The 13,499-nt window shown below is 36.7% G+C and overlaps 1 protein-coding gene across 1 annotated transcript in view; it reads left to right on the top strand.

Moving 5' to 3' along the window:
* LOC126775411 (fatty acid synthase-like) overlaps positions 1 to 10,460 on the top strand; it is a 32,533-nt gene extending 22,073 nt beyond the window's left edge. The window contains exons 26-40 of the mRNA XM_050497304.1: positions 31 to 181; positions 409 to 580; positions 784 to 896; positions 5,036 to 5,197; positions 5,281 to 5,409; positions 5,620 to 5,699; positions 6,559 to 6,714; positions 6,960 to 7,211; positions 7,395 to 7,548; positions 7,771 to 7,975; positions 8,583 to 8,733; positions 8,936 to 9,110; positions 9,407 to 9,583; positions 9,666 to 9,768; positions 9,931 to 10,460. Of these exons, the coding sequence (XP_050353261.1) occupies positions 31 to 181; positions 409 to 580; positions 784 to 896; positions 5,036 to 5,197; positions 5,281 to 5,409; positions 5,620 to 5,699; positions 6,559 to 6,714; positions 6,960 to 7,211; positions 7,395 to 7,548; positions 7,771 to 7,975; positions 8,583 to 8,733; positions 8,936 to 9,110; positions 9,407 to 9,583; positions 9,666 to 9,768; positions 9,931 to 10,460 (2,710 nt within the window). The remainder of the gene's footprint in view (positions 1 to 30; positions 182 to 408; positions 581 to 783; positions 897 to 5,035; positions 5,198 to 5,280; positions 5,410 to 5,619; positions 5,700 to 6,558; positions 6,715 to 6,959; positions 7,212 to 7,394; positions 7,549 to 7,770; positions 7,976 to 8,582; positions 8,734 to 8,935; positions 9,111 to 9,406; positions 9,584 to 9,665; positions 9,769 to 9,930) is intronic.
* The last annotated feature ends 3,039 nt before the right edge of the window (positions 10,461 to 13,499 follow it).

The raw sequence follows: 13,499 nt of genomic DNA, 5'->3' as shown, positions 1-13,499 counted from the left end.
ATAGTTTTAAATTAAAACGTATTAATTCAGTGGTACTCGAGTTATGGGCATGGTAAGGAATAGCGGTATGGCTAACATGGTGGTAGTAGATAAGGCGCTCTTATGGGGCTTCCCTGACGAATGGACTTTCGAAGAAGCTGCCAGTGTGCCTGTGGCATATGGAACTGTATACTATGGCTTGGTAAGTGAGTTATCACTTGTTTTTAATTACCTCCTTGGTTACATAGCTTTCGAATTCTTGTGCTTACAAAAGCCACAACGTAGTAATACAACCTACTGATTAATGATTCCTTTCCGACACTGCAGGTAAAAACCGATATGTAATGCAGTAATAAGAGTTCTTATCTTAACAGATTATATTTAAGATATTTATATTATTCTATAATTATATTTAATGCATTTGAATAGGTGATGGTAGGCAAGATCCAAAAAGGAGAATCAATATTGATCCATGCGGGTTCTGGTGGTGTTGGTCAAGCCGCAATCAGCGTGGCTCTTCACTTCGGATGCGAAGTGTTCACTACTGTTGGTACTCCTGAGAAACGAGCCTTCATAAAAAGACTTTTCCCTCAACTTAAAGGTAATATTGGTTTTCTTCCTTAAAATCGTTTCGTTAAATAAAATGGTAAGTGCAAGGAGACCAAAAAATAACTGTTATTGGGGATTTGTAGTTATAATTATGTAAATCTGTAGTAACTCAAGAACCAGTTAGTATGTAAATATGTAGAGTAAGATTTTCTTAGTATGGAAATCCCGATTTAAGCTCTAACGTCTCCTTCACAGACAGTCATATCGGTAATTCTCGTGACATATCCTTCGAAGCCATGGTCAGGAAAGAAACAAACGGAAAGGGAGTAGATTTGGTACTCAATTCTCTTGCCGATGACAAATTACAGGTATTTTGAAATGTTTATTTCTGTTATATTTAAACAAGAAATCATATCTAATATTGTGATCCAATAAAATTGTATTCTACAAGTCGTGTACATATTTAATAACATGTATTATCAATTTCCCTGAGTATCATATTGTTATTATTTTAGATACTGAACTTTTAGGGTATCATAATAGTATACACTAAAAGATTTGCTTAGTACTAATACTACTTTAACCTTACCTTATTTAGTATATAAGATAATAGGGTATAAAAAGTTAATTAATGAATTTTTGACGAGGACTGTTATATACTGTAAGAATATCTATTTTCTTTCCTATCATTTTTGGAACGAAGTTCTTTTACGCGGCTTACAGTAGAGTGAAATGACAGTGACCAAGGTCATGTCACACTACGAAATTACGTTCATACTCTGCTAACCAAATGCTACAAAATGCGATGCGTTGGGCAGTCGAATTCAGTATTGCGCGAGCGCTTATGGAGGTAGGCTATGCCAAATTTTTGAACGCCAAACGATAGACCGTGATTTTCAAAGTGCGCCTACCATTTTATTATTAATTAAGATACTTAAAAAAAGTTACTTAAATATAAGCAAACCCAATCAAAATAATAAATTTTACTAAACATACTTACCTAACCTTCTTAGAAATACAAAATTATAAAAGTAATTTGCCGTGGAGTACCGGCTTAGAATAGTACTCCCCCAATCTCATCCCGTGGGTGTCGTAAGAGGCGACTGAGGGACGGGGAAAAGGGGGGATGGGCAGCAGCGTCCCCCCTCCCATAAACATCTTACCCCCTACTGCGCTCGCCAACACGCCTGCCCAGCGCGGCGAGTATGGGCAAACCCCTCCCTAAATGGCAGATGCGCCCAAAAAAAAAGGCCCCCAGTTACCGGCAAGCCCGCTAGGCCCGACCACGGTAGCGGTCGCGGTATCGGCAGGGCAGGGGGTGCTAAGAATCACCGGTTCACGGCAGGCTACCGTATAAAACGACTGAAAATGGCAACGTATAATGGACGCTCGATGAGGCTGGACCATCACCTCGCCGAATTAGAAGTAGAGTTAAGTCATATAAACTGGCATATACTGGGGTTATCTGAAGTCCGAAGACAGGGGGAGGACACGATAACTCTAGAGTCCGGTAACTTACTCTACTTCCGCGAAGGTGATAACCTCTCCCAGGGTGGTGTCGGTTTTCTAGTCAAAAAGGATCTCATTAGCAGCATTGTGGAAATCAGTAGTGTGTCGAACCGGGTAGCGTACCTTGTCCTAAAACTTTCCGACAGGTACTCCCTGAAGGTTGTACAGGTATATGCGCCAACTTCGACATACTCTGATGATGTGGTCGAAGCGATGTACGAGGACATCGCAAAGGCCCTCAACGACACCTCGAGGGCCCACTACAATGTTGTTATGGGAGACTTTAATGCTAAAGTGGGAGTACAAGATAGCGGTGAATCGAAAGTCGGACCTTACGGCTTGGGCTGCAGAAATCACAGGGGGCAAATGCTGGTAAACTTTCTCGAAGCGCAGGGGCTTTTTTTGATGAATTCTTTCTTTCAAAAAAAGCCTCAGAGGAGGTGGACCTGGCGAAGCCCCGATAACGTGACAAGGAACGAGATAGACTTTATCATTTCGAATAAAAGGCACATATTTAGAGATGTTTCAGTGATCAACAGGTTTAATACCGGAAGTGATCACCGCTTGGTTCGAGAAAACGACGAGAACTACCATCGTTTTTGTCAGATAAGGCCTTAAACCGAACAATAAAAACGCTGACGCGACGCGATCTCCGACGCTCCAATACCCGTGCCATCAAGGCTGCGATTGAGCAAAATCGGGGATCGAAAGTGTTCGCTCGCAAGTTTGGGAGGCCGCGTCTGACAAAACTTAAAACTGAAAATGGTGGGGTCGTTACCTCTAGGCCTGAGATTGTCGGAGAAGTAGAGAGGTTTTATGGGCAGTTGTTCTCTTCAAGTACGGATAAACCCGTGGGAATCAGTATTGATGACCAGCGCGCCCCTCTTATGCGCCATTACTCCGAGGAGCTCCCGGTCGTTGACCAAGGAGAGATTAGGGCGGCTCTAGAACAGCTTAAAAACAACAAAGCTCCGGGAGATGACGGAATCACAACAGAGTTGCTTAAGGCAGGCGGGACTCCGGTCCTGAAAGAGCTAGCAAGCCTCTTTAATTCCGTCATCCAACATGGCAAGACCCCGGAAACGTGGAGCGGGAGTGAGGTGGTACTGTTTTTCAAGAAAGGTGATAAAACCCTCTTGAAAAACTACAGACCAATCTCCCTCCTGAGTCACGTGTATAAGCTGTTCTCAAGAGTCGTCACGAACCGTCTCGCCAGACGACTTGACGAGTTCCAGCCCCCAGAGCAAGCCGGCTTTCGATCAGGCTACAGCACCGTGGACCACATCCATACTGTTCGGCAGATTGTGCAGAAGACCGAAGAGTACAATCAGCCGCTGTGTATGGCATTCGTGGACTACGAGAAAGCCTTCGACTCCATCGAAACCTGGGCAGTGCTCGACTCATTGCAGAGATGTCATATCGATTGGAGATATGTCGAGGTACTGAGATGTCTGTACAACGCCGCTACAATGACTGTCCACATCCAGGACTGTAAGACGAAGGCGATCCAACTGCGCAGAGGGGTGAGACAGGGGGATGTAATATCCCCGAAACTGTTCACCAACGCGTTGGAAGACGTTTTCAAAACGCTGGATTGGACTATGTATGGAGTCAATGTAAACGGCGAGTACATCTCACACCTTCGATTTGCCGACGATATCGTCATCATAGCAGAGTCGCTGGAACAACTCACCGAAATGCTGCGTAGCCTAGGCGAGTCTTCCCGGTGTGTCGGTCTCGGTATGAACTTGGACAAGACCAAGGTCATGTTCAATAGGCATGTCGTGCCGGGACCGATATACGTCGAGGGGAAACCTCTCGAAGTTGTTAGTGAATATAGACTAGGACAGATAATACAAGTCGGTAGGAACAACTTCGAGAAGGAAGCCGATCGAAGAATTCGCTTGGGATGGGCAGCATTTGGCAACCTTCGTCAAGTCCTCAAGTCGTCTATACCGCAATGTTTGAAGACGAAAGTCTTCAACCAATGCGTCTTACCTGCCATGACATACGGTGCCGAAACGTGGACACTAACTGCGGGACTAGTCCACAAATTCAAAGTCGCTCAGCGTGCTATGGAGCGAGCTATGCTCGGAGTATCTTTGAAGGATAAGATCAGAAATGAGATTATCCGGAAAAGAACCGGAGTCACCGACATATCTTGCAAAATTAGCAGGCTGAAGTGGCAGTGGGCTGGTCACGTATGTCGTAGGACCGATGGCCGTTGGAGCAGACGAGTCCTAGAGTGGAGACCGCGAATCGGCAAGCGCAGCGTAGGGCGCCCTCCAGCCAGGTGGACCGACGACCTTAAGAAGGTAGCGGGCACCAACTGGATGCGGAAGGCGGAGGACAGGGAGCTTTGGCGCACCTTGGGAGAGGCCTATGTTCAGCAGTGGACAACGATTGGCTGTTGATTGAAAAGTAATTCAAAACCATATAAGTACCTATAGCGCTACGGCTTACGAGCCACACGCAAATCCCAATTCCGAAGCTTGGGCTATTGTCACAATTCCCATCATAAACTTGGTTTAATTGTAGGGGTAAATTAATAAAATAATGTTAAAATAGTAGTTAATTCCTTAAAAGGGGGGTTACTATTGTTATAAAAAAAAGTGTTACTTGAATAATTGAAATTAATTCTTTATCTTTGATTAGAGAGAGAGTTGCAAAAAATTTGAGGCGCTTTTTGGTGTGACATAAATACAATAATATAATCAACTAAAATCACAATATAAAGTTTTGAGTCGAATAAATATCGCAAAGAACTTTTTCTTGACGGGAATCCCCCGACCGCACATTTTTTCATGTATGCCTTTATTCGTACGCTTGTAATTGTAAATTAATTTTCGTTCAATCATAAAGCAGAAACGTGTTTTCCGTAAATTCGTTTTTCTTTCACCTGTTTTCAATTCTCGTCAAATATAATATATTAAAATTCAGCATATAAGTGAACAAAATGACCAAAACTAAATGGAATTCAATTTAATTTCTTATTCAGGCTTCGATTCGCTGTCTCGGATATCGCGGCCGCTTCTTAGAAATCGGAAAGTTCGACATCGGCAACAACACACTCATCGGCATGTCCGCCTTCCACAAAGAAATCTCCTTCCACGGAATCGTGTTGGACTTCATCTACGACCAAGGCGATGATTTTAGAAAGGTATTCTTTAAAAAATATAGTTTTGTAAAATTAGCATGACTACAACTATAAGTTTTTACTATAAAAAATAAAACTTTGAACAGAACCTTCAAGATTTACTGTTAACTGGTATTATGAGCGGCGCTGTCCGTCCACTTACGTACTGTATTTTTGAGAAAAATCAAATCGAGACCGCATTCAGATATATGGCCTCTGGGAAACATATTGGAAAGGTAAGTACAAAAATCATTTGGAATTTGATTCAACCAAAAATATGTTCATTTTTATTATTTTTGTTATGTGCTATTGATATATTATTTATTAACATAAATAATACGTAAGTTTTCGACTCCTCAAAATGTCAATAATTGAGTAACAAAATAATAATAATAATTTACAACAGAGACTTGTGGTTAACCCATTTTCATAAATAAATATTTCAGGTGATTATTAAAATTCGTGATGAGGAACGAGGTATTCGTTTTACAAAACCAAAGAGCATATGCATGGAAGCTGTTCCTAGGTATGTTACTAAAGACTGATAAACGAAAACTCATATTTTTTTTTTTTTTGGGACATTTTTCACACACGGCCATCTGATCCCAAATTAAGCTTGTACAAAGCTTGTGCTATGGAAACCAGACAACTAATATACTACATATAATACTTTTCTTTTGTAAATACATACTTATATAGATAATTACACCCAGACTCAGGACAAACAGACATGTTCATGCGCACAAATGTCTGTCCTGGGTGGGAATCGAACCCACAACCTTCGGCGTGAAAGGCAAGTGTTCTACCAACCACGCCAACCGGCTCGTCAATTTTTATCAATATAAATCAAATATTATGTGACATCACCTTAGCTACCAAGCTTCACTGGTGGTTCAACGTGGTATAATAAGATTTACTTGTGGTAGGGCTTTGTGCAAGCTACTTGGTATGTACCACCAACTCATCAGATATTCTACCACAAAACAATACTTGGTATTGTTGTGTCCTGGTTTGAAGGGTGACTGAGCAAGTTTAATTACTCAATCAATCTTAGTTCCCAACCTTGGTGGCGCATTGGTGATGTAAGCGATGGTTAACATTTCTTCTAATGCCAATATCTATGGGCGTTGCTGACCACTTACCATCTATCTCATCTAGGCCTTTGCTCGTCCGCCAATCTATACTTTACCAAGGAATAACTTCAAAGGTGCTTTTATGAGTATACTATAAGATTTTAAGAGGATTGATTTCATCGATATTTGATGGTGACCTTAAACCGACTTAACCGAATTGCAAAATCCTAAAATTGATTTCGATTTTTTTTTAAATTAAGTATTTTCGTAAAAGTATAAGATTATTTATTTTATTAGATTTTTTTCCTTTAGATACATGTGTGATGAAGAATTAGTGTACATTGTGGTGGGAGGTCTGGGCGGCTTTGGCCTGGAGCTCACAGATTGGCTCATCATGAGAGGAGCCAGGAAAGTGCTTCTCACCTCAAGAAAGGGAATCAGTAATGGTTATCAATCATCTCGGCTTAGGTAAGTAATATTTACTTATTTATTGTAAATTGTTGATGTATCAACATTTCTTATTCCTAATGGCAAGATTATTTTACGTTGCAGTATTTGAAGTGCAAAATAATTCTGAGAAGGCATTAGGAAAACTATTAAGTTATATTTTATTGCTAATGAAAGATATGTAATAAACTAGCAGTGGGACCTTTATACATTACTTGATTTTTACTTTTTCTTGTTTGTGTTTGATAAAATTTAACTTTAAATAGAGCATGGACGGGCTATGGAGCTGATGTACAAATTTCAACTCATGATGTCACAACAGAGGAAGGATGTGAACAAATGCTGAAGATGGCGAACGCTATGGGAGACGTTCAGGCGATATTCAACTTGGCTGTGATATTGAAAGATTCAATTTTCCAGAATCAGACCCCAGAGTCTTTTAAAGCGTCATTCGCTCCTAAAGCACTGGCTACGATGAATTTGGACAAACTGTCACAAATAATGTGCCCTAAGTTAAAGTGAGTTTTCTACCATTATCTTATTAGTTAAATCAAAAACTTTAAAAATAATTGTTTTATTGGACCTAAACATTCATTTCTAGCCATATAATTAATTCGTCCATTCGGTATGCGGAATAACTCTTTAATGAAATGACTGAGCGTCATTAATATAATAAGTAATCATTTTTCGGTATCCACCAGGGACTTCGTGATATTCTCATCCGTATCTTGCGGTCGCGGCAACGCTGGTCAGACCAACTATGGTTTCTCTAACTCCGTGATGGAGAGGATCTGTGAAAGGAGAAAGAAGTTTGGCCTCCCCGCGCTCGCTGTACAGTGGGGTGCTATAGGAGATGTGAGTGTCACGAAACGGGCGATGTGGTTAAATTTGATCATATTTTTGATAAAGATGATTAGTTGGTACATTTGTGGTAAACCTTGTGCCATAACTAACTAATGCAACATAGATCTGGCAGCTTTCAGTTTCGAGCTTTTAAAGATTATTGATTTATACTTTGGAAATTCTGATACCAGTCCGATTAAACCACTAAAAAGATCTTACTATGTTTTTGCGCAGGTGGGTCTCGTAGCAGACATGCAAGATGAAGACGTCCAATTAGAGATCGGTGGCACCCTCCAACAAAGGATTTCCTCCTGTCTCCTCACTCTCGACAAGTTCTTGAAACAGGATTCCGTGATTGTGTCCTCAATAGTGGTAGCTGAAAAAAAGATTGGAGGTTCTGGATATGAAAACGCCGTAGATGCTGTTGCGCAGATTATGGGCAAGAAAATCCAAAATATTGCACTATATACATTAAATACACTAAACATATAAACATAATTCAGTTAATGTTTACATCGTAAACTTAATAAATTCGTTAGTGCCATAAAATTACGAAATTTATGTCAATCATCTCTATTTTATACATAAACACAGATTGAATTTAATAGCAAAATTACTGAATACGCACTTTATTATGGTGGAAGGTAAAAGGTTTCGAAACTGTTTCGAAATTATATTATTGGTGATCTTTTTGATTTATGATACTTAAACTTTCGGTAATTGTCAGAGAATCGACCAATTAAAGTGCACAAAGTCACCTTAGTGATATCATCAGTAAGTTGAAATTATACTGATCGACTTAGCACAGATAAATAGAAACGTGTGATCATAGTTAACTTATCGTGAAAAAAAAACATATTTAATTAAATTTGTACCACATAAACAATAACCGCTTTTGTGATACATGGAATCAAAAGTTGTAATGTACAACTTTTGATGCTTAAAGTTAGGGTGCAATCCAACAAGTTTTATAAAAATTAATTAGGAGTTGTTTTTAATTGAGATAAAACCTAATACTAAACTATATTATAATATTTAATTTCTAGGTATCAAAGATCTGAAGACAGTATCTCAGCAAGTGGTTCTTGCTGAACTAGGAATGGACAGTATGATGGCGGTCGAGATCAAACAGACCTTAGAGCGAGAATTCGAGATTTTCCTGACAGCGCAGGATATCAGATCCTTGACATTAGCGAGGTAGATTACTCTTTCTCTCCTTATCATTATTCTTATTATTATTTGATTCTTAGCTCATTAATTTGTTTAGAACATATAACTTGAACGTAAAGCAACTTCTCTAAATGCTTACACATTACTAATATATTACATAAAAATAAATGACTGGGCCTTATAATTTTACCATTAATTCTACATACATTGTAAATATATATACCCTCAGGTTAGAAGAAATAGCAATTAAAAAAAAAGCGGAATCATCGACGTCGGTTTCATCTCATCCTTTCATCCTTGATAAGGCGGCTGGTCTCCGAGTTTTGATGAGAAACTTTGGTGATGAAAATTTAACGTCTGAACCTTTTATATACATGCCGTCTATGGTTAACGATAGCTCTGAGGTAAAGAAATTGTGTCTTTTGCGGAATTTCAACAAGGACAACACAATACATTCTAGTTTGCGTATATCACCTTTTAAGACTTTTTATCAAATAGAATAATCGTGTCTAATGATATTAAATAGCAATTAAAATCGTCAAGATAAGGTGTGGGCTGTGGCTATAATTATGATATTTATACAATAAGTGGTTCCAGAAAATTAGTTTATCTCCTAATTAAATAAATAAATAAATAATAAAAAAACACAAAAATTTAAAATGCCAAACAGAATATTTAACATGATTAAAAAAAATTACAGACTGACGTATCAGTTCAAGAAAATGAGTTGACAATGTTCGTGCTGCCCGGTATAGAAGGTTGCGCTGCGGAAATGGCGGCCTTATGTCGTAGACTTAAGGTCAAGATTTGTGTCTTGCAGTACGGCTTTGAAAATAAGGGAGATACCTTGGACACCTTAGTCAATAGATTGCATAAGGTTTACTAAGAATTTATTAATTATTCTAACGATTTAAATGTTAAATATAAATAAGTATCTTATTACCCAAATTTTGTTTCAGACGATAAAATCAAAATTAGCTCCTGGAATTCCATACATACTTCTCGGATACAGTTTCGGTACCTTACCCATGCTCAAACTGGCAAACCTGTTGGAAAGTGAAGGTTTGTATTTCAAAAAATCCTACTTTTTCTTGTATATTAATTAATAGTTAACGCAAAAGTCAGAATAAGTAAATAATATTGTAGTAGTCACATCTCCATTCTTTGTTCATTCAGCCCAAATATTATTTTTTTTGCAATAAAGCATCAATTCAAACTTTCCAGGTCACAATGGCAAATTATTCTGCTTAGATGGCAGTCCGGAATTCCTATATAGCATGGTTGCCACGAAATTGTCCACTACGAGCGACACTCAGTTACAAAACAGCCTCATTTGCCATTGTATAGACATGATTTCTCTGAAAAACGACGTCAGTAGCTCGCTCATGGAGAAACTAAAAGAAATCGAATCATTTGATGAGAAAATAAAATATGCTATAACAGCATCCCCTGCTCAGTCTAAATATTCAGATGAATTCGTAAAATCGATTGCATACTCAAGTTTCGATCGTTTTAAAATGATCCTCGGTCAAGCCAATCTGAAGAAGATCAAAGCTCCAATTGTTCTAATGCGTCCGGATGTTAATCCACAATTCTTGGTGATTGAAGAAAATTATGGTCTGGACAAATACACTGAAGGTCCCGTGACCGTTCATCTAGTAGAAGGTAACCATGTCAGTATAATTGATAATAAAGACTGTGCGAATATTATCAATAAAGTTTTAGCTGGACAAGATGAAGCAAGATTGGACTGAATCATGTAACGAGTTTGGTCGATAAGCAGTGAAAAGTGGACCTTATATTAGGTTTCCTCTAGTATATTTATTATTGTTATTAAACTTATAGGGTAGATTGTTAGAACTTAAGTTTTAAAGATATTTATTTATATATGTACAAAACTTTGTCAAAATAAGTCATTGTTATAAATTTTAAGCGTATAGTTTTATTGTTTGTACTTAAATAAATATTCGATAGTTAGGAAGAAGCAATGAGTCTGGACCCAGAATGAAGAGAAATTTAAGTTTATTGTATTTAGCTAACAATCAATATGGACAGTGTACCAGCTCTTATCTATATCTACATGATTCCTCGGTTAATACATAGCTTAGATAACAGAACAAGACGAGAAATAACCAATAAGAATAATATTAAGTATAAGTTGAAGATGTATCATTTAAAACAATTATTTTACATACAGATTTACATACCTATTGTATGTAAATCAATAAACGTAATGGCATTCAAGATAAACGTTCGTGGTATTTGTATCGCTATAATTAAGGTGTTATATGGTTGTTTATATTATAATATATAATATAATATCCTGGGACAATAAATAAAAAATAATAATGACATCGATAATTTATAAAGAAATATAGTAATAAGAATTAGATTTCCAATGTGAAAATTTGTTAGACAGACAAATAAAGCTAATCTTTTTGTTTTTATCTTACATATTTACGTCACTGTCAATGTTGAATGTTCATATCATATTATAACTAAAATATTATTTGAAAAGTCATGTTATTGAAATGTCAGAGCTAGCGATAGTATTAACAAATTGGTTCCTCTTGCTATTCAAATTGTCTTTGATTATCTCTATTAGCCTTTTTCCTTCTATTGATTTATTTCTTAAGTTTGTATATTTTGGATACTTCAGTTTCGATTCTAGTGAATATATAAGATTTGTATGTCACGCTGACTTTTATTGATCGTTTCTTGTTTTTATTTTTATCTTTTAAATTAAAACTAAATCATAACCGTGTTGTTTACTCTTTATCCTTATCCAAATTTATTGGTTTTAAATAAATTATAACTAAATTCAAAAATAGAAGGGTTACTAGTAATTCTTGCAACATTTCTATTTTATACTTACAAAAAAATCTTGCTATATTTAAAAAAAGGAATCCAATACTATAATTAATCCTTTCGCAAACAAACAATGTTTTTATGAAAAAAAAACAGTTCTATTCTATTCTAGTATCTTACACGTAGTAAGGCAGACCTACTTATAAACAAGAAGCAATCAAGAGATAAGCTACTGACAGCCTTGAAAAGGGCCCCACGAGGACGCCCTATTGTAACTATTTCTATTTTGTTTTTTCTCGCAACTATTAAATTATTTTAGAGATTACCTTTTCCAATATGTTTTCCAACGGCTATTTATCTAAATTGCGGTCTCGATTTGGTTCTTCTCGAAAGTGCAGTGTATTAACGGACGAACAGTAAAATTAAGTCGATTTTGTCGAGCTATTTGACGATATAATTAGTAGACAGTAAAAAACCAAATATCAACATTCGTATACAAACGTTTGAATTCGAAATCTTTATTTTGGTGTAAATAGAACATAATATAAGTTGAACGTTATCTTTCTAAATTCGTTGTCTTAGTCAAAAACAGAGTCTGCATGTTTCCGTGAAAGAAGATATCTTTCAAGAAAAGGTACATTCCAAAAAGCTTCCTGTTGGAGATGTCAAGTTTTTCGATTAATAGGAGGTGGCCTCGATAGCCGAGGTAGCAAAAAAAAGTCCTAAAAAACAAACCAAATTTACTTATTAATGATTTGGTAATTATTACTAAGCTTCAAAACTAACGATAACGCTCTTAATTATAAACGTTAATAAGCTGATGTTAAGTTAAATACTGATATCTTACTTGTCTTCATTATTGATAAAATATTCGAAAGATAAAACCATAAAGTTTGACTATGCACAATATAGCAACATTTATAGATACTTCTTTTTGACGAATGCGAGAGTTATTTTTATGAGGTTTCTAAAACAGTTTATTTATGAAAGTCTTACCCAATAAAGTGTATCCTCTAAAAAACTGGCTACTGATGTCTTCATCATGTATCGCGTGTAAAAGTCTAACAAGTTCAACGTCAACAGTCGTCGACTCATGGTCATCTATAATCTAGCTATAACTGATTTGGTGCGACCCGATACGCAGACCAATCGAGGTAAATCATCTGATGGCATTCCATTGTTGATCTAATTGAAGAAAATGTAAATAACAAGAAGCACTATTTTAATAATATGGTAACTGTTAAGTATATATTAATATACATAAAAAAAAGTGTTACTTTTCCAACCCAAATGTTTTTACTGGTTGCGGGAATTATTTTAAAATGAAAGATAAAGGTATTACTAGTTTTTAGGTTCGGGGTGTAATTTGCCAGCCATAAATAAAATTCCTAAAATGCCTAGTTCTCAACGCTCAATTACGATTGTATAAAAATGCAAAGTTCCGAATTGATGCGAAAATAAAAAACAAGTGGGTGTTGACACCCCCAAAACCAAAGCTGTTGATAGCAGTCATTCCCCTGCCCCAAGGTTGCTTTTCAGTCATAACTTTGAGTTTCCCTCTTCGAGTTATAATATTTCCTTTCTTGGAACTTTGAAGTTTATATTAGAAGGGATATCTTCTGTTGTATTCGCGATGCACATCTAATTAAGACATATATATTTGGTCCTATAAGGATGGGGTCCTTTAAAATAGAGGAATGAAAGTTTATATGAAACTTTTTCAATTTTCAAGCTAGGAACTGTTGAATATGTGAATAATATGTAATATTATTCATAATTATTTGAGGATAATTACTGAGCGCAATAAAAGACGTCCATTCGGTTGAGCGTTTAATAGCGAGAGACCACCATACATGGGTCTACAATTACCCACAGTTATAAAAGTAATATTCTAAAACTACCCCATACATTACACCCTCACCCTTAATTACTTATACATTACTTAGAATTAACTTAACCTAACTTAAAAATAAATTATATAATAT

This window comes from Nymphalis io, chromosome 18 (assembly GCF_905147045.1).
Source record: "Nymphalis io chromosome 18, ilAglIoxx1.1, whole genome shotgun sequence".
Taxonomy (NCBI): Eukaryota; Metazoa; Arthropoda; class Insecta; order Lepidoptera; family Nymphalidae; genus Nymphalis; species Nymphalis io.
Note: the sequence above shows the minus strand (reverse complement) of the source record. Positions and strands in the feature narration are given on the sequence as shown.